Consider the following 21,962-nt stretch of genomic DNA (forward strand, 5'->3'; position numbering starts at 1 on the left):
CTGGGCAATATTTGTCCCTCAATCAACATGACAAAAACAGATAATCTGGTCATTATCAACATCATTGTGTGAACATTGGCTGCCACATTTCCTACACTGACTAAACTTTAAATGTCCTTCATTGGTTTTAAAACGCTTTGGGAAGTTCGGAGGTCTTGAAAGGCGCTATAGGAATGCAACTATTTCTTTCATTTTTTAACGAAGATCTATCGATCTCCGTCTTGGAAGTACCAATTTACCCGCAAAATCCACAGCGGTTTTTGTAAAGAGCGTTGAAATTTCTCACTACACATTGTGTGAAAAAGTGCTTCCTGATTTCCATCCTAAATGGCCTATAAACAATTTTAATGAAATATTCCCTTCTCCTTGACAGAACAATCACACTCATTGGCTCTCAGAACAATGATACATTTCAATATTTGTCAGTTTCCTTTCATCCGGCAGCAACTTTTCCATATAGTCCTCAGACCATGGGGAACTTCCACAAAATAACAATTTATCTTTGTCTGTGAGAGGGACAATTGGCATCATTCGATATATTAATATTTTACATTTACTTCAACTGAACTGAATACCTCGTGGCATGTATGGACTGGCAGCAAATGTGTTTCCGCCTGTTTTGTGTCCCTGCCGAAGTCAAATTTCAACCCCTGGGTGTTTCCTCTATTCAGCTGCCTTACAGCTGAGCAGCTGAGGTCAAACTTGAAGATGGTCTCAGATAATGAAACATATTTTACATTGTCTTCTCTCTTGCAGTGCAAATTACTCATCAGGCGACCACACAAGGTATGATGACAATAATGTCCTTTATTGATAATAATCCAGTTGTGGAATGAACGCTTCCAATTTATATCTATAGGACAACAACAATCCAGCAATGGAGTAATTATCAGCTGTTCGCCCGTGCGTAAAACTGTGGTTCTGGACTCGCCACCTATGAGAAACTTTCGGTCATCATTTTCATTGATTCGGTGGGAATGTAAAGTGGGCGGTTTCTCTCACGGTCGGCCAATCAGAACCCCAGTTTTAAGCCTCGGCGCCAAGTTTAATGTCTACCACAATATATTAAAGAAAAAGCGACCTAGAAATTTGTCTGTGTAACTGCTAGATCATTTAACTGTGGGTTGGCAGCGAGTAATCATAACTGAGTAAATAAATGGATGGATAGATAGACAGTTCTTTGTTGAAGTAACAGGGAATGCTAATCAAATTAGTGCAGTTCACTGTCGTGTATATAGACTTTCAAAAAATGCCTAATGAAGTACCACACAACTGATTTGTTCGCAAAAATCGTATTGTTATCATTGCGATTAAGGGGTACGGACAGCGTGGATAAGAAATTGTCTGAGACAAGGAAGCAGAGAATAGTTTTCAATTTTCGTTTTCTGTGCTTGGAAGGGAATATTCAGTGTTATTCATAGTCATAGAGTTATACAGCACAGAAAGAGGCCCTTCGGCCCATCGTGTACACGCCAGCCATCAAGCCCTATCTATTCTAATCCCATTTTCGAGCTCTTGGTCCGTAGCCTTGTATGCTGTTGCGTTTCAAGTGCTCATCTGAATGCTTCTTGAATGTTGTGAGGGTTCCTGCATCTACCATTTCATGATGATATGGAAATATATGGAAAGCGTACTTATTCTGTGTCGCTTTTATGCTTTCGCTAGTAAATCTGATGGGAGAGTGCATGGAGCACACTCCGACCATTCTGTTCTGCAATGACATACGGGGTGGGAGGCGGTGACTAGTGGTGTTTTGCAAGGATCAGTGCTTGGGCACCAGCTATTCACAATAAATATCAATGATTTGGATGAGGGAACCAAATATAATATTTCCAAGTTTGCTGATGAAATGACACGAGGTGGGATCGTGAGTTGTTATTAGGAGGCAAAGTGTCTTCAAGGAGATTTAGACAAGTTGAGTGAGTGGGCAAAACCATTGCAGATGCAGCATAACGTGGATAAATGTGAAGTTATCCACTTCGTTTGGAAAAACAGAAAGGCAGAGTACTAAATAAATGGTGATAAATTGGGAAATGTTCATGTATAAAGGGACCTGTGTGTCCTTGTACCCCAAACACTGAAAGCAAATATGCAGGTACAGCAAGCAGTTAGGAAGGCAAGTGGTATGTTGATATTCATTGCAAGAGGATTTGAGTACAGGAGCAAGGATGTCTTTCTACAGTTATAGAGGGCCTTGGTGAGACAACACCTGGAGTACTGTGTGCAGTTTTGGTCTCCTTACCTAAGAAAGGATGTACTTGACATAGAGGGAGTGCAGCGAAAGTTCACCAGACTGGTTGCCGGGATGGCAGGACTGTCGTATGAGGACAGACTGGGTCGACTAGGCCTGTGTTCACTACAGTTTAGAAGAATGTGTGGATCTCATTGAAACGGTTAAAATTCTGGCAGGGCTACGCAGACTGGATGCAGGGAGGATGTTTCCCCTGGCTGGCGTGTCTAGAACGAGGGGTCACAGTCTCAGGATACGGGGTAGGAAGTTTAGGACTGAGACGAGGAGAAACGTCTTCACTCATAGGGTGGTGAACCTGTGGAATTCTCTACCACAGAAGGCTGTGGAGGGCGAGTCACTGAATATATTTAAGAAGGGGATAGATAGATTTCTAGACACAAAAGGCATCAAGGGGCATGGGGAGAGAGCTGGAATATGTTTGTGAGACGTAGGATCTGCCATGATCATATTGAATGGCAGAGCATGCTCGAAGGGCTGAATGGCCTACTCCTTCTCCTATTTTTCCATGTTTCTGTGTTTCTAAGCTGGGTCCGGTGTAAATCACAAAATCCTGATTTGCATGGTGACAGAGGAGTACCGCCAGGAAAAGGCAGGTGCTTCTGCCGCCCAAAGGTCGGCCATTCTAAAAGTTTAAGCAGCCAGGGAGTTTCCGTTTACAACGTGCTGAGGTCGATATCAACGATGTAAAGTCATCACCAACTCAAAAGATCGATCCATGGGCACCCGATAGGTAGCGCCCATTTTGGACAGCGACTAGAAATTCTCTGTAGTGGATATTGCACAGATTAGTTTCAACAATTCTAATCAGAACATTATTTTAATTTCATTCTACAGCCCATGTCCCAGAAGTAGTCCTTAGCAATCCGAGCGATGGAATCGTGAAAGAAGGGGAGACATTTTACCTGCAGTGTCGATACAGAGGCATGAAAACATTGGCTTATTGGTATAAAGATGAGACTTATATTCATTTTAAATATATGTTCTTTGAAAGATATGCAGATAGTCGCAGTGGAGCGTCTTACCAGTGTTCAGTGCCGCTGCCTTGGTCCTCCTCTGAGAAGAGTAAACCTCTGGATTTAGTCACCATTGGTAGGTAAACTTCGACACCAATGATCATAGCTCAGTTTTAGTCGAGAAATGTGTCGCTTATAAAGGGGCCTCACAGTCAAATATAGTACAGGATATCAAGCACATGCAATACTGGGATAAAATTGGACCACTGGGCAGAAGTGTATCTTCATCCCTCCTCCTAACAGGGGGACCTCTCGGTTTCCCCAGAGTTGAAATATATGCCGCTATTTTGTGCGGTAGTATCAGCCAGTTTCACCTCCCATTTATATCACATTAACTTCAATTGAAATATCGCACAGAGTCTAAATCTACCCAAATTCTTACATGTTGTTAGGTCAATCAAATGTTATTTATTTCAAGAGAGACCTTAAACCGCTAATTGTGCATGGAACAGCGGCTCTCTAAAACAGCAGATACGAGAAAGCCACCGTTAATATCTCCTAGAGTAATTTTAAGACTGTGGTGAAAGCTTAAATTCTATTTCCAAAGTTCAAACTACAAAATCTGTGATCTGCAAACTAGTTTATATTAATAATAATGACATCTGAGAATTGCTGTGTCGCCTTCTGGCTGCGTTGTGTCGCTGGTCTGATATGCAATGACTTCTCCATTTAAACATTACTTCATCCTCTGCGAAGTAGGTTGTAGGGTGACCCATCACAGGTTTAAAATCCAACTTTGGTGGAAGCACGTAATGGGCTCTACTCTCTCCAACCCTGTTACAAATCAAATGTAAAAGTCATAAAACCGACTGCTGTTTCGTATTCGCTCATTTGCCGCCAATGTGTATTGCAAATTTATACCGGAGTGGGAATAACTTTACCTTTCATCGCAGGGTGAAATAAACAGGCGAGGTCCAATCAATCGCCATGTTTTAGATTCAGGTGGAGTCGCATTTCTATTTACTTCAGTGTTAAATAAATCGAGAGTGGTTTGAAACTTATGGCTGCTCCATTACTGCCCTTTGGCCTCTTGGCGGTAAAAGTGAAAAGTAGCTCAAGTGTATCCTCCCGGCGCTCCCCTGGGATCAGGATTGGTTGGAAGTGCATCTGCAGACCCGAGGCATGGTGAGAAGTGGAGTGTACATTTATCTTGTGTCTCTCAGAAAACAAATTATTATGAGGTGCAACGGATGCTTTTATCTAGGTAATAAGCAATGCTAGAAAAATTGTTGATAGGTGACTAACTAGGGGCGCTCCTTGAGCACTGCCACAAGTTTATTGTATGTGCAGTGCAAAAACCCTTTACATACATAAATGGGGTTCCCTTCCGCACACCTGGCGAAGTTACAGCGGAGGAGCGAAGGCAGGAAATTGCCCTGTGTTTCCACAAAAGGTAATGGGACAATGAGCAGCTAATTTGTTTGGTCTTGCTGGACGAACGAGCAATACCCCAGGACACTGGAACGACTTCTTCGTCTTGGCGTCGTTCAATGGGATTTTTAACTGATATCAGAAGCACCTGAACAGGTGAAAGCGGCCACGGTTTTAATATCTTGATTCCACAACATTTACAAATACCAGACGTTTATTTAGAGAGGGCTGGGCATCTGCCTGGCTGTTGAATCGATCCTCGCCATTGAACTTCGTTGATGAAACCTTGAAGGGCAATATGAGCAGTGATAGCTCAGCATTAGAAAGGGAACGGTCACTCTCTGAACCAATAAACATTAGTTTGGCTTTTCAGGTCTTAAAATTACTTTTAGTTACTGAGGTGATACCGATTGCTCTGGATATTGAGCTGCACTTTCAAGCCAATGTTTTTTAACATTGAAGAATGGTGCTTTAACATATTTTAATTTGTATTTCGTTCATATGTTTCACTTTTTTTGCAGCTTCTGATATGAATTTAACTCTGGAAGTGAATCCAACATCCGCACTGTCATGTGACAGTATTATCCTCAAATGTTTGATGCCTTCCTGGAAATGGAGAGAAGGTTTTCCCTTCCTGTGGTATCGAGATAAACAGTTAATAGCAGAAACTGACGAATCTCAGTACACCATAGAAAACGCAAAAGAGTCAGATACGGCACCATATCGGTGTGAACTCAAAATACGTTACAGGAAGTGGATCTCCCCGGATGTAACCATCACCATAAAAAGTTGGTCACTGCTTTTCTTTTTCATTTTCTTTATTTGATCTGGTAATGAGCTGTTGAAGGATGTGAAGTATTCTAAGAATCCTTGGCCTATATATGACTGCACAACCACAGAAATGTGGTTGACTCTTAATCCCCTCTGAAATGGCCTGGCAAGCTACTAAGTTTTATCAAAGCACGAGAAAAAACTGTAAGATTAAAACTTGGAGGAACACCTGGCATTGAACTAGGCATCATATTCGGACACAGATAAGACACACAGTCAACCCTGCAAAGCCCTCCTCCCTAACATCTGGGGACTTCTGCAAAAATTGGGACAGCTGTCCCACAGACCAGTCAAGCAATAGCCTGTCATAGTGATGATCACAGAATCATACCTTCCAACCAATGTGGTGGCTGGGTGGTGACAGAGTGATGTAACTGTGAATATTTGCAGAATTCACAGTGATCATAGTAGATGTTGAGACACAGCAGGGAATAGCGAAAAGAGCAAAGTTCTATTGAAGGATTCATACTTGAATAAGTCTTGCACAGCGTGGAGTTCCTGTATCAGCAGAATATATTAAGCAGATTAAGTTCTCCGCAAACAAAGCAGCGAGTGCAAATCCATAACAATATAGTAATGCTGCCTACTGGAGTGTTCCACAATACAGCTGCTGGTTACCATTTAGTACAGTCGCACCTCGTGGTGGTTCTTGGTATATCCTTGCTCTTGTTATCAATAATCTCTGCTATTTGTTTAACTATATGAGATGAATTCTTACCTCCCAATCCATATTCTGTTTTCACCGAACTCTTCTCCAAACCTAAACTGAGGACTGAGCCTACAGTTAAAATATTTGAGGTAGATCAGTTAAAATTCATTTTTTTTATTGAAACAATGCTGTTCAATATTAGGCTTCAATACACATTTCACAAAAATGGCAAAGCTCTGCAGTTGAATTCATACATCAACTCTAAGCACATGGGGGCAGCTTCTTTGAAGGGCTCGGTGACTTAGCCTTGTTGAGCAAATGCTTTCTACCACCGTGATAACAACAGAGTGATGAGGTTTCCATTACGGTAGAAGGTAAATAGAACCAGCTGTAATTACTGTTCATCTTTCATTTAAAGAATTCTTCAGGGGATTATAGATAAATAAATATACGGGAGGGATCCAATGTGGAAAAAGATTTACTCCCAGCTTTATCACATAATAAATCAATTTTGGATGTGATCTGTTTAAATCAAAGCGCCACCTGGTTCTATATAAAATCCATACATTTACTGAAACCCACACTTGTAATAGCTGCAACGTTTGAAGACCAGTGTCCACTCCCAGTGGCTAATATTAGCTTCCTGCAATAGTGTCGAATGGGCGATACTGAATTTGCCTCCCATTATATGTCCCTCCCGTGTTTGCGTCGCATCATTATCATTGGACAGGAACATCGTGCGTGGTGTACAATTGGTGCAAGATTCGATACCATGCGTTTTACACCATGGATCCAAGGTCAAGTTACCTCCTCTGTGTCTGTCTGACTGAATCAGCAACGAGCAGAACCTGGTCAGGAACAGCACGGTGTTTAATCAGACAGTGCCTTACCACTTACTAGTCCCGGCAATCGTTGCTAGCTGAAATCTCGGTGCTAAAATTTAACTTGGAGAGTGCAGTAGATAATTGGCAGACAAGGAAATCGAATTTCACCTGTGTGTAGATAGTATGGCCAATGAGCTACTACCGGTTTTGCACCCCAGACAAACTTGAATTTCCACCCCTCCAATTTCAGTAGAGGGGGATGACGGGGTGGCAAAACGCCGGAGGCTATTGAAGGCTGAGCCCCTGATGTCCGGCCTCTCGATTGCGTTCAGTTAGAATCTGCCAATCATAACTCTATCTTTACATTTTAAAAGGAGCAGGCAATCAGAACACCAAGTGGGTGTTATCGATCCTGTGTCATCAGTGCATTTTCAAAGAATTGCATTGTCCATAGCTGAGCGTTTAACATGAATGTCCTAAAATGTGAAGGTGCTGCAACAATGACCAATGAGGTTTCAGTATTTAAGACTTGGGCATAAAGCATCGCCTGGGCGGAGAGCAGAGTCCAAAATCTGAGTGGGGGGAATGGGGTGGGCTGAAGAGGGATAATCTCACAGGACCCGCAGGGTGTTTCCTCCATTCATTTTAACGGAAGGGTTAACTTCTCCCCAAATCTAGCCACGAGAGTATGTTCAGATGTCGGTGTTCCAAAGTGCATCTTCCTATAAACAGAGTGCAACCAAGGATTATTGAACGGCTCTTTCTTTGAACCGCTGTCAGCATTTCATTGCTCTGATCATTAACTTGTGTTATCCAAACAAATACTTTCATAAATCTTTGAGAGATGCTTCAGCTGGTAAATCTATTTTTTACTCTATTTTATAGAGCTCTTCTCCAAACCTACATTGAGGGCTGATTCTGAAGCTCAAATATTTGAGGGCCAACAGTTAAATCTCGCATGTTTGGTTGAAATATTTTGCTCCAATTCGTCTTTGAGATATGTATTTTTCAAAAATGAACAAGCTCTCAATTCAGCGGCAGACCACAACTATTACATCAAGGAGACATCACTGCTGGACGATTCGGGGATTTACCAGTGTGAAGCAAGTACTTTGAACAGTGAGGTGAAGAAACTGAGTAATCAGGTTTCTGTTTCAGTCAGACGTGAGTACAATTTACTGTTAGAATTTAGCATCTTTCATCCACAAAATTCCCAGCAGGTTCGCACACGGGGATTGATCCGTGAAGTAAGGGCCTTACCTATATGTTCAACATGCACTGAATACATAAATAACTAAATTATTGTCGCATAGACAACAGGGGAAAGGAAATAATAGCATGTTTATACAACACATTCGTGAGGCCACAGATACTGTGTCCAATGTCCTGCCTTCCATTTTAAAGAGAACAGTAAAATCACAGAAAACGGGCAGCGTTGATTCACCAGATGACGCCAGGGATGGAAAACTTTATTCACCAGAATAGACTTGAGCTACTGGCACGAACACTACCGGAGTAGCCATGGCTAAGAGTTATTTCATTACTGTTTATTACATGATAAGACCGAGATAGGGTGATAAGGGAATGGTATTTACTCTGATTGCGAAGACAGGAAGGAGGGATCATTGATGTATAATTATCAATATAAGCGGGAGGATAGCTTAGAAGAACGTTCTTTATTCGAGGATTGCTGGAACAAAGAATGATTGGCCAAGTGGAGCAGTGGAGTTAGATGCAATTGCATTTAGGTAGATAGTGTTTATGGTACTGGAATAGTGCAGAGTTAGTAGGAATCAGTACCAGGCCAGAGATAGTAGGGTGGCCACTAGTGGATTGCAATAGGAATCATTGCAGTTCCAGAATCAGTTTTTCCTCTATTAATTCCACTGACTGCTGAAGTAGGAGAGGGGCACGGGCGCCCAAGATTGGAGTGGTAACCTAAATGACGAGGCTCTTTATTTTGATGAGAGCCCTATTTCACTTTGAAAGTAATACTACAAATTCCACAAAAGCAATGTAATTGACAAATGGTTATATTTACAGGAATCCCAGTGTCCAAACCGGAACTGGCAATCAGCCCTGGTAAAGAGTTACTGGAAGGCGACACAGCATCGTTAACCTGCTCAGTGTTCAACGGTTCTACCCCGATTACCTACATATTCTACAAAGGCCCAAATAAAGAACTCTTCCGAGAGGAGTCCAACCTAACCGAAATTACTTACCAAATCGGTAAAGTCAACCAAAGCACCCAAGGGGATTATATTTGTGGTGTTTCAAACGAAGCGACCAGACGTCCTCTACACAGCGATTTTGTTACGGTTGCAGTGCTAGGTGAGTTATTATAAATACCTCTGAGGCAGAACGAAACAAGTGACTCAGTGAGAACAGTCCGGGAATCACTGCTTTTGCCAATAGCTTGGACGTTGTAACATCTTCTTTGACATTCTTCTGTGTGAAGTGAGGCACTGCGCCATTTACATTAAACAGGTGAATGCCTAAAAAGAACAAGAATGTCATCTGATTGCATCAAGTATTGGTCTACAAACTGCAACTGTTAGTTGTAGATTTAAAACGGCTGATCAGTCTGTTTAATTGACAAATTGAGAGAAGTTATACGGAGAGGTTAATGACGACTCAAATCTTAATACCATCGGCAGTAATTTTTGGGCTATAAATTTTAGAACATCATCTCTTAACCGTAGCTGCTAATACTTTTGTATTTGTATATGGGATTGGGCGTCGCTGGCAACATTTGCTTTAATTGGCCATCCCTAATTGCCCTTGAGAAGGTAGTGGTGAGCCACCTTCTTGAACCGCTGCAGTCCACGTGGTGATCATCCAAATTCAGTACCCTGTCCCTGCTTTCTACCCACATCCCTTGATCCTGTTAGCCTTAAGCAACATATCTAACTCCTTCTTGAAAATAATTAATGAATTGGCCTCAACTTCCTTTTGTGGTAGAGAATTCCACAGGTTCTCCACTCTCTGGGTGAAGAAATTCCTCCTCATCTCTGTTCTAAATGGCTTACCCCTTATCCTTAGACTGTGACCCCTGGTTCTGGACTCCCCGACTATCGGGAACATCCTTCCTGCATCTAATCTGTCGAGTCCTTTTAGAATTTTATACGTTTTATTGAGATCCCCTCTCATTCTTCAAAACTCCAGTGAATATAAGCCCAATTGACCCAATCACTCCTCATACGGCATTCCTGTCATCCCAGGTATCAGTCCAGTTAATCAGCGCTGTACTCCCTCCATGGCGAGAACATCCTTCCTCAGATAAGGAGAACATCCTTCCTCAGATAAGTTACTTGAGGGCCAACAGTTAAAACTCGCCTGTTTGGTTGAAATATTTCGCTCCAGTTCAGCGGCAGACCACAACTATTACATTAAGGAAACATCACGGCCTGACGATTCGGGGACTTACCTTGGTAAAGCAACTACTTTGCACAGCGAGGTGAAGAAACTGAACAATCAGGTTTCAGTTTCAGTCAGACGTGAGTACAATTTACTGCAATTATCTATCATCTTTCATCCACTAAATTACCAACACATGCACACAATGGGATTCTTCATTCTGGCACAGGGCTTATCTATATGTTTAAGATGCACTGTATAAATAAATGAATATATCCGTACATACTTGAAACCGTATTATGTTATTCATGGGATATGTTTATTTTATTCCAGTGCAGATTCACACAACCGCGATCAGAGCCTCAGTTTTTACACTTTTTCTTGTTGCTGCCCTGATTGCACTGGTACTCGTCAATCGTCCCAACAAGAAACAAGGTGAGTCATGTTTTACAGGCAGGTGATTGGCTCTATAGTCACGTGAAGGGCTTCAGTGTATTCTATATTCAGTTGCGACATTCAAAATGCAACCATATTATTTGGGCAAAAGAGGGATAGTCTGGGCTGGAAAAAGAAAAATGTTATTTGAAATGACGATCTCAGAACAGACAGGAGCTTAAGACTGGGGCGAATTTGCCCAGTTAAGTGTTTTTATTTCCCTTTGTGCTGTTCAGAATTGATATGCATGTGGCCGAGGGGTAGAACAATAAGTGGCAGCATCATTCGTGGTTAGTGTGAGGAGACGATGCATCCTAAAGGATTTGTAACGCGGTATATGGTAATATCTTACATGTTTCTGTATATCTTTTCTGTATTGATTCTGTATTAATAAGTCATTTAATGCACGTTTGTAAAAGTTTAGATTTAATGTGAATGAATACGTTTGCAGTTAAACAAATCCACCTGTACAGCAATATTTATTGTACAACTTGCTGAAGTAGGTCTCTTCCTGTTTTATCCAGAAAATTCTTCAAGAATTTCACAATCGTTTGGGTAAGTCCACGCAATTTTTAGCTGAATAAGCCATAGCTATATCCCTGAATATACTCAGTCTCTGTATAGCTGAACTAAACGCGGTAAATGCTTGTGCGGTAGATTTTATCAATTGCATTGAACTTTAATCTGGCATTACGGATCAGCCTCCTGTTATAGAAAACACCATATTTTAATTTAATTTGAGTTGAATGGGATTGAAAAACATGTGGTTTCTACAACGCGTGTCTGTTCTGCTACACCACTTTTTATTCCGGGCACCGAGTTGGAAAATCTGCCCCATTGACGATAAGCCTTTACTGTAGCTCGCACTCAAACGATTACACTCCCTGCAGTCTATAAGGAGTGATCATTTTCTAAGTTATGTCAGTTGTACCTGAACTTCCTAACTTAAACAGAGTGAAATTCGCCCTGCGTGGCACAGTAAAAGGGGTGATTACAAATCGTTTTACAGTCCGCAGATTAGATTCCAGTGACTTGTAAACAAATATTGGGCGGAGTGTAAAAACTGTTGGAGTTTCGTTTAACCCTGCTCTCCACCACCGCCCAAGAAGAAATTATACCCCAAACTCTTCAATCACTCAGTGAGCTGGACTATTCTTTAATCCTCCAATTTAATCCTCATGTAAATCACAGGGACCTGAAGCATTCTAGGATTTGGTGTGCAGGGCGATTGCGCATGTAGTTAATTTTAGTAACATTCACACACTGACTATCTCAGGCAGTGGTCCATTTAACTGAACAAGCTTTTCTGGATACAGTTCTACTATTGATCAGCTTGAACAGTGTTTGTTGGCTTGGAATATCTAGTCCCCTTGTGAATCCAGTCGCTGTTTATTTTCCGACTCCCCTATGCTGGACATCATTCCACATGTGTTTTAACCTCTGACTGAATGTTGCTTGAACTTTCGATACGCTTGTGTGGCCCTCAATTTGAAACTGTGGCACTCTTCTAGAGCTTCGGTATGGAAGCACATCTCTATACGCATTACCCAATCCTTTCATAACCATAAATAATAATTTTTAAAACTTCTCCATCTTCTTTCAAGATTGATTTTTTTTTAAATTACTCCAACTCCTTTCAAGGCTTTATCTCCCTGGTTTTGTAACTAATCTAGTGACCCAGCCTTTATATTCAACAAGCGTCTAGTATGTTTCTCTTATTAAAAAGATATCAACATTGTATTCACTGCGCCAGATGTGGGACATCTGCTGGGCAGAGCACAGAAAGGAAGATCTGGTCGGAATGATCTCTTGCTGAAAGCAGAAACGCTTGATTTCTGTTCCATTAAGTACCGTGAAAGGAAAAGCCTGCATGTTCTGTAAAAGATGTGTTAACCTCTCCACCATATTCTCATCTTTGCATTCCTTCAACATGATTCTTAACAAACAAATGGCAGGAAAAATCATTGATACCCCATGAACTTGCATCAATACCAATTATACATTTACGGTTATCTTTCTTGATTTCTGTGGCCCTCAATTTGTAACTGTGGCACTCTTCTTGAGCTTCGGTATTAAAACGCATCTCTAAGCACATTCCACCATCCTGTCATAATCATAAATAATATTTCAAAAAACTTCTCATTCTTCTTTCAAGACTAATTTTTTCAAAATACTCCAACTCCTTTCATCACTCTGTCCCCTTGGTTTTGGAACTAATCTAATGATCCTGCCTTTACATTCATCAAGAGTCTAATATGTTTCTCTTATAAAAATGATATCAACACTGTACTCACTGCGCCAGATGTGGGACATCTGCTGGGCTGACAGCATAACGTATGTTCAGTTGGAAGGTATCCCTTGCTGAACGCAGAACCGCTTGATATAAACACATATAAAACACATCTGTATGCACATTTCCCAAAAACCTCTTAATCATAAATAATTATTGCTAAACTTCGCATTATTCTTTCAAGACTGAATTTTATCACAATACTCCAACTCCTTTCAAGGCTCTATCGCCCTGGTTTTGAATGTAAGCTCGTGACACGCCCTTTATATTCAACAAAAGAATCAATGTTTATTTTATTAAAATGATACCAGCACTGTACTCCCTGCGCCAGATGTGGGACATCTGCTGGGCAGAACACAGAAAGGAAGCTTGGTTGGGAAGGAGCTCTTGCCGAAAGCAGAACCACTTGCTCCCTGTTCCATTAAGCTGCGTGCAAGGAAAATCCTGCCTGTTCTGTAAATGATGTGTGAACCTCTCCACCAGGTTCCTCTTTGATTTCCTCCAACGTGATTTTTAGCACAAAAATCATAGAAAAAATGTTTTTAACAAAGGACATGCTCCAATACCAACTATAATTTTAAGGTTATCTCCCGTGATTTATAAGTTACACGGTGGTGATATATCTCAACATTCTCTACAGTTCCTAATTCACTTTCAACACTGCACCCACTTTTTTTTTTAAACTGATACCCAAATATCAATGATACATTCTTCCTTTTATTTGGTATTGAATCCTCCCTTCCATTTAGGACACAATGGGTCAAATTTGCTTTTCCAATGGAGTTGAAAGCAGGTGGTAAGGGATGGCCGGCCAGTTTTACACACAGCCTACTTTCCATTTCCAAATTCGGCTGGAGTGTAAAACGAGCGGCTGAGCCTTTACCACCCATATTCTGCTGGACGGTAAAAGTGAATATTAACTTCAACTTTCCAACTTGCCGCTCGGGCATAAACTGCCGTTTCTGGTCAGCCGTCCAATTGAGATTGCGCCCGATTATCCTGTGAAACAATTTCGAAGCTATGAAAATCCGGCGAGTGCTGTTTCTTACTGCCCAGCAGTAATGTGGATCATATACCCCCCGCCAGGAGACACTCTTACTACGTTACAATCTTCAACCATAATCAGTATAACTTAATTTGGGGCCGCAGCACACAGCGAGCACTAACGAATCTATTGCACATTTTGGACTCGACCGATTTTATTTTCCATAAATTTCAATGGATCAGAAATGATCTAGAGGATTTCGAAATGGACAGCCGATTCGCTACATTTCGCTTTGCGGTGTCTTCAAGGACCAATTTCTACTGAAGTGAGTCATGATAAGGGAAATCTGGAAAATACCTGAGGTAATTCAGGATCTGCTGAGAGAATGACGTTAGACCCCTGGGGAGGAAAGTGCCACGGATCGGCAACCTGTCTACCTTGAGCTTCTTCAACTGGTCCAATGGATGTGGACTTGCAAGTTTAAGGTTATGTCTCTTGTAAACTGCTTGCTTGTTTTTGATATTTATTCTACTATTTCATCTTATTTGAAAGTAACATTTCCGTTGTCCACGATTATTGTTAAACTTTAATCTCTGTGAACATTTCCGCACTTAGGGAGGCAACTAGAAACAGACCTCCAAGTGAAGAGAATTCTGCAGACAATTCCGAGTCTGCAGGTGTGCGATCAGCTCAAAGCACCGGTAAGTTCAACCTGATCAGCATGTGATGAACCGTAGATTGTTTGGGGTAACATTTCCATCGGAAGTTCTCTCCAATATCGTTATCACTTCGGCAGAAGTTAGGCTACAACTCCAGAGAGATCACCCTTTCTGCAAGTTTTCCACGGAAATTCCACCAACGTTACGACGAGACATTGGGAAAAACCACATAGAGTTTCTATTTCCTTCTCTGCGTACACTCAGCACAATCTAGCGTTAGGTTTTCTTCTTCACTGTCTGGATATTGACCTATTATATCTCTAACATTATCTCAAAGTCTATGTCAATGGCTGGTCTACATCTATATCTGTGTCTATGTCTATGTCTCTCTCTATGTCTATTCCTATCTCGAACTCTATGTTGATCTCTATGTCCACCTCCATCAATCAGTCTTTACCTATCTCCATATCTATGTCTAGCTCTATCTTTATATCTCTACTTCTTTATCCACCTCCATCTCTCTATCTCTACGTATATCCCAGTCTCTCGCAATCTATCATCATGCCTCACTATATTTCTTTACATTTATCTTGCTTTCCATCGCTCCATCTCTCTCTCTATCTATCTATTTGTATCTATCTCTATTGATCACTCTGTCTTGCTGGTTACAACTCTATCTCTCTCTGTCTATGTCCATTTAGATATCGATCTCTAGCTCCCCTATCTCTACGTCTATGCCAGACTCTTTCTATATGTTTATGCACCTCTATTTGTATCAAATAATTTATTAGTATCTCTATCACTGGCTCTAGTTATTTGTCTACCAGTAACTCCAAATTTATGTCGGTCTCAATCATCTCTCTGTCTCTGTGCCTATCAATATCTATTTCGATTTATATCCCTCTTTCTCTATATTCTATCTCTATCTTTATCTCTATCACTATCACTATCTCTGTCTCTATCTCTACCTCTGTCTAAAATCTCTACTCCCTATCTCTTTCTCTAAACCGTCATTAATCTCTGATATTACAGTCATACTCTTATGGACACCTGTTGCTTGCGAAACTGTGTAAATCCTGAGTGAAATATGATGGCTCTCTACAGAATAAAATTGTGCCTTATGTAAAGAATCAAAGTTAAGTTATACTAATATTGCAGTTAATTTACTTGGATACTCTTAAGAGCCGAGATGGATTTCCTTCTCCACCACTCGGTCGAACGAAATAAAAGTGATCTTACTGTCCTTAGATATCTTTTTCTTAATCTTTATATTCGATCTGATAATTAATTCCTTGTGAAAACATATCAAACGAGTAACAGAAATGGACTCAAAATGTGCAATACAATAGAGAATTTTGCATTGATAGAATGTTAACTTCCTTTCATGGAAAGTTTGAATCTTCTGACTGTAACGAGGCCCATGTGACATGAATCATCAGCAACTGGAAGGCAATCGAGAGCCTGAGCACCAAGAAGATAAATACAGATGTTCGGAGTCTACAGGAATCTACAGAAAATTCTGAAGGCAATAGTTGAAGCAAGCATGTTATTCCTACAAGTGACTAAAGAACGATATTACTGGGGAGCACCTCAGTTCGTGATGTTCATTCAAAGCAAAAACTGTCAATCGTCACGATTCAACCACGATTTGGATTTTTCTTCACAAGAGCCTCTATGTACAGAACCTGATTCATTTCATTGCTGTATACAGCTGTTGATGCCTCATCACAGAGAATAAGGGGCCCAAGTTGAATAACTTCAGCATCTGTTTCTGGATGTAGATGCCATGAGGCCAATGATCTAATGAAACTTTTGATAAACTAGCTTCCTGACTGTGCCTGAAATATTTTCATTCTGACCTAAATGACTTTCGATCGCTTGGACATTTCGCTTGTATACGCCAGATTAATAACTGCTTACCTCCCAGATGTTTCGGGACATCTTCTGATTGATTGATTTCGCCTGGAGTTTCTGTATTGGTACTAATTGTCTGCTTATAAACCTGGATGTATCATTTCAGCTACTGAAGAATTGGATTAGGTTCTGGACAGTTTCATGTGTAAGCCTTATTCATAAGAACATAAGAAATAGGAGCAGGAGTAGGCCAATCGGCCCCTCGAGCCTGCTCCGCCATTGAATTAGATCATGGTTGATCTGATCCTAACCTCAAATCTACTTCCACTCTCCATCCCACCCGAACCTATGTGATCTACAAGGAGAGGAGAAAAACCAGATAAAAAAACCCAATGGCCAATTTGGGAGAAAAAATCTGGGAAATTCCTCTCCGACCTATCTAGGCGATCGAAACTCGTCCAGGAGAGCACTCTGTCCATGTCATTCCTACAGTACTTACCTTCTGTAAAAGGTGATCTCCACCCCAGCCAGCAACAGGCCCAATTTACTCTTGAAGGACACCTAGCTGGCAGCCTGTTCCCGAGGTCTCCACTAATTCCTGTGAATAGAACCATCTCCTGAAATGTAGCACAGAATTAGAACACAAGAAGTAGGAGCAGGACCAGGCTACACGGTCCCTGGGCCCACTCCGCCACCCACAGAGCCATGACCGATCCGAACCTAGACTCATGTCCAATTTCCTGCCCGCTCCCCGTAACCCCTAATTCCCTTTACTTCTCGGAAACTGTCTATTCCTGTTTTAAATTTATTTAATGATGTAGCTTCCACAGCTTTCTGGGCAGCAAGTTCCACAGACCTACTACTCTCTGTGTGAAGAAGTTTCTCCTCATCTCAGTTTTGAAAGTGCAGTTTCTTATTCTAAGATTATGCCCCCTAGTTCTAGTTTCACCCATCATTGGGAACATCCTCACCGCATCCACCCGATCAAGCCCCTTCACAATCTTATATGTTTCAATAAGATCGCCACTCATTCTTCTGAACTCAAATGAGTAGAGTCCCAATATACTCAACCACTCCTCATATGTCCACCCCCTCATCCCCGGGATTAACCGAGTGAACCTTCTTTGTACTGCCTCGAGAGCAAGTATGTATTTTCTTAAGTATCGACACCAAAACTGTATGCAGTATTCCAGGTGCGGTCTCACCAATACCGTGCATAACTGCAGCAATACCTCCCTGTTCTTATATTTTATCCCCCTAGCAATAAAGGCCAACATTCCATTGGCCACCCATGCCAGACTATTTCCCCAATTCCATGATCACCTGCTGCACCTGCATACTAACATTTGGAGTTTCATGCACCAGGACCCCCAGTTCCCTTTGTACTGCAGTACTTTCCAGTTTCTTGCCATTAAGATAATAACTTGCTCTATGATTTTTCCTGCCAAAGTGCATAACCTCACACTTTCCAATATTGTATTCCATCTGCCAAATCTCTGCCCACTTATTAGCCTGTCTATGTTCCTTTGCAGGTTTTTTATGTCCTCCACACTCACTACTTTCCCTCCCATCTTTACATCTTCTGCAAACTTTGCTATGTTACACTCGGTCCCCTCCTCCAAATCGTTAATATAGATTGTAAAGAGTTGAGGACCCATCTCTGACCCCTGCTGAACACCACTAGTTACTGATTGCCAGTCTGAGAATTAACCATTTATCCCAACTCTCTGCTTTCTGTTAGATAACCAATCCTCCACCCATGCCAGACTATTACCCCAATTCCATGATTTTTTATCTTGAGCAATAATCTTTTGTGTGGCACCTTGTCAATTGCCTTTTGGAAGTCTAAATACACTACTTCCACTCGATCCCCTTTAATCACCCTGTATGTTACGTCCTCAAAAAAACTCAAGCAAATTTGTCAAACATGACTTCCCCTTCATAAAAGCATGCTGACTTTGTCCTATTAAATTATGTTTATCCAAATGTCCCGTTACTGTCTCCTTATTAATGGACTCCAAAATTTTACCAACCACAGATGTTGGGCTAACTGGTCTATAGTTTCCAGCCTTCTGCCTACTACCCTTTTTAAATAAGGGTGTTACATTAGCAGTTTTCCAATCTGCCAGGACCTTTGAATACAGGGAGTTTTGGAAAATTATTACCAATGCATCCACAACCCCTACCGCCACTTCCCTCAAGACCCTAGGATGTAAGCCATCAGGCCCAGGGGATTTATCCGCCTTGAGTCTCATCCTCTAAGGGACCAACATTTACTTTAACCACCCTTTAACTTTTTATATAACTATAGAAACTCTTGCTATCTGTTTTTATATTTTATTTAATTTACTTTCATAATCTATCTTCCCTTTCTTAATCAATTTTTTAGATATTTTTTACTGTCTTTTGAAGACTTCACAATCTTCTATCCTCCCACTAGATTTGGCTACCTTATATGCCCTTGTTTTTAGATGGATACTTTACTTAATTACTTTACTTAGCCACAGATGGCTGTCATTTCTTTTACACCCTTTTTTCCTCAGTGGAATATATATTTTTTGAAAGTTGTAAAATAACTCCTTAAATGTACACCACTGCTCATGTACCGTCTTACCCTTTAATCTATTTTCCCAGTCCACTCTAATCAATTCCGCACTCATAACTTCATAGTCTCCTTAATTCAAGCTCAGTACGCTTGTTTGAGATCCAACCTTCTCGCCCTCTAATTGAATATGGAATTCAACCATGTTATGGTCACTCATTACAAGGGGATCCTTTACTAGGACATTTTTAATTAATCCTGACTCATTAAACAGGACCAGATATAAGGTTGCTTGCCCCCTGGTCGGTTCAGTTGCATACTGCTCAAGAAACCCATCCCTAATGCACTCAATAAACTCTTCCTCAAGGCTGCCCTGCCCAATTTGATTTGTCCAGTTAATATGATAGTTAGAATCCCCCATAATTATAGCTGTTCCCTTATTCCAAGCCCCAACTAGTTCCTGATTAATACTCCGTCCAACAGATTTGCAACTTTTAGGAAGCCTATAGACTATGCCCACTAGTGTTTTCTTCCCCTTATTATTCCTTATCTCACAATCCTGATCCTTTGACCCAATATCATTTCTCTGTATTAGTGATTCCTTCCTTTATTAACATAGCCACCTCACATCCCCTTCCTTCCTGCCTGTCCTTCCTGATTGTTAAATACCCTGGTATGTTTAATTCCCAGTCATGGTCAACCTGCAGCCATGTTTCTCTAATGGCCACAAGATCATACCCATATGTCGTTATTTGTGCCGTTAACTCGTCCATTGCGTTACGAATGCTACGTGCATTCAGATAAAGAACTTTCAAATATGTTTTATATACTTAGTCCTTGCTTTTTCCCCTTTTACTACTTTACATTTTACTCCATACCTTCTGTCCCTTCCTGACACGCTCTGATTTTTAATTCCCCTACTGTTACCTAGGTCTATGACCTTCTCCGTTGTCATTTTTATTATTTGCTCTCTAGAAACCTCCCCCCCACCACTTATTAGTTTAAAGCCCTCTCTACAGCCCTGAAGCTATTCTTTCTGAAGCATTCCGAATATTTGTTACCCTAATAATTCTCTGCAGGACAATTTATTTCAGTGCTATGTTTCCTTGAATATAACATATTGACGTTGGAGCACACCGATTGGCCGATTTTAACTTGGCTGTATCATTTCAGCTCCTGATCAGTTAGGTTCGGGCCTCGATATTTTCACGTAATAGCTGATTGGCTTTATGTAAACTTGGCACTCTATTTTGGCAGCTGAATAAATAATTTTAACTGGAATGATTCTCTGCTGGCTGCCCTCTTTCAGTGACGGGATATTCGAACATTTCTCATGGCATTCGGAGAAAACTGATTGGCTGATTGTAAGCACAGTGGGCTCTTCCAATATAAAAATAATCGCAATTACTATTGCAACACATATGATCAGGAGATGGTAACGTACCCGTCTGAAGTCTGTTCCCCATTACTGAATGAACAACACAGTACTGAGCGCATTCTGCTTTTCAATGGCAGGTGGAATCAATATCTTAGGAAGGGAATATTCTGACTGATCTGTAACATGAATCGTCTTTCTTATAAGATAACTAATTAGATGAATGATTAACTATTAGAAAGCCTGAACATGAAATAGCTACGTTGGTTATTGTTGAACAGACTGGGGAAGGGGACGAATCTCTGGTTGAAAGGGTGAAGAAGTGCGAATTTTTGAAATAAATCTGAGTGTGGAGATGCCGTGTTGGATAGTTTGAACATGAGCGCCGGGTCTGATACACTTGTTTATTAACCTGACCTGTATCACCCGTGACTTGACTCACTGAAAGTGATGGAGGGGTGGAGGGGGGGACTCTTGCATGTTTAACGCTGCTGTGTATGAAAATGTTGCTGCAGTTAGTCCAAGCACAGTATGTGACTTAAAGGAAGTCGACAGCGGTACAGGTGATTTACTGATACATTGGGTACAAACACAATTTCAGATGGATGACAGCATAAGTGCAGGCAGCACCATTGATTAGTGAGGACAATGATATTGAAGCATATTTAAAAGCTACTCACAGTTTGATGTGGTGTAAATGATTCACAGCATAATAGTTTCGCCACAGACTGAGGCAGGCAGGATTGGTGCTCGACACATGGCGTTTTAGTGCCTTGAAGAAAGACTGGGGAGGATAGTATTTTGTGACTGAATGTCGAGGAGAACTGAAGATTCGCTGACAGACTGCATTTTACAGACTGGAACAATGGTATTATCCTTTGCAGTTAAAATCCAGACAAAGCGACATGGACAAGATTTAATTGGTTTATAACATATTAGTAAAAATATAACTTTTTAAATACAGGATAACAAAACTGAGTAAGTGTTATAATCATTACTATTTAGATTGTTGTTAGACAACCGATATTCTAGTAATGCTTGGGACAGGAGCACAATTATTGATTCACAGCCAGCCTGCTCAGGGACACGAATTATCAAAATAAAATAGAAGCTGATGGTGTGAATGACTTGCAGGCAGGTTGGGGATGAAAGTTATTACCAACATCCAAAGACTTGGACATCTGAAGTATAATTTGAGAACCAGCAATGGACAGGGTTGATGCCAGTATGAGAGCAGGAACTAATAGAGATGCAGCGGAGAGGGTCAATATTGGGACTGTACCCAAACTTATAGGGCAATTTAGAGAGGGTGCAGAAGAGATTTATTAGAATGGTTCCCGGGATCAGGGTTTACAGTTACGTGGATAGACTACAGTAGCTGGGGTTGTTCTCCTTAGAGCAGAAAAGGCGAAGAGGAGATTTGATAAAGGTATTTAAAATCATGAAATGTTTATGTAGATTAAATAATTGAAAATCTTTCCAATGACTGAAGGATCGATAACCAGGGGGGAGAGAATTAAGTTGAT

General features: G+C 41.0%; 1 protein-coding gene across 3 annotated transcripts; it reads left to right on the forward strand.

Annotated features, from left to right (window-relative positions):
- The first annotated feature begins 4,473 nt into the window (after positions 1-4,473).
- Positions 4,474-20,342, forward strand: LOC147085036 (Fc receptor-like protein 2). Of its 3 annotated transcripts, none has more exons than XR_015075902.1 (7): positions 4,474-5,423; positions 7,825-8,103; positions 8,983-9,270; positions 10,635-10,731; positions 11,256-11,286; positions 14,622-14,707; positions 16,058-20,342. XR_015075902.1 is itself a non-coding variant. In XM_085979739.1 (7 exons), exons 1-7 carry the CDS (start codon positions 5,165-5,167, stop codon positions 16,060-16,062), a joined length of 1,050 nt encoding a protein of 349 aa, XP_085835865.1. In that variant the 5' UTR covers positions 4,475-5,164; the 3' UTR covers positions 16,063-20,342. The 3 variants fall into 3 exon arrangements, 1 of the variants encoding a protein (XP_085835865.1); XM_085979739.1 differs by having other exon boundaries at positions 4,475-5,423; positions 10,630-10,731; XR_015075903.1 differs by lacking the exons at positions 11,256-11,286; positions 14,622-14,707; positions 16,058-20,342 and adding an exon at positions 10,161-10,436 and having other exon boundaries at positions 10,630-10,714.
- The last annotated feature ends 1,620 nt before the right edge of the window (positions 20,343-21,962 follow it).

Source organism: Somniosus microcephalus, unplaced genomic scaffold, assembly GCF_052327205.1.
Source record: "Somniosus microcephalus isolate GS21.2 unplaced genomic scaffold, FLI_Smic_1.0 unresolved_chr9, whole genome shotgun sequence".
In the NCBI taxonomy this organism is placed as follows: Eukaryota; Metazoa; Chordata; class Chondrichthyes; order Squaliformes; family Somniosidae; genus Somniosus; species Somniosus microcephalus.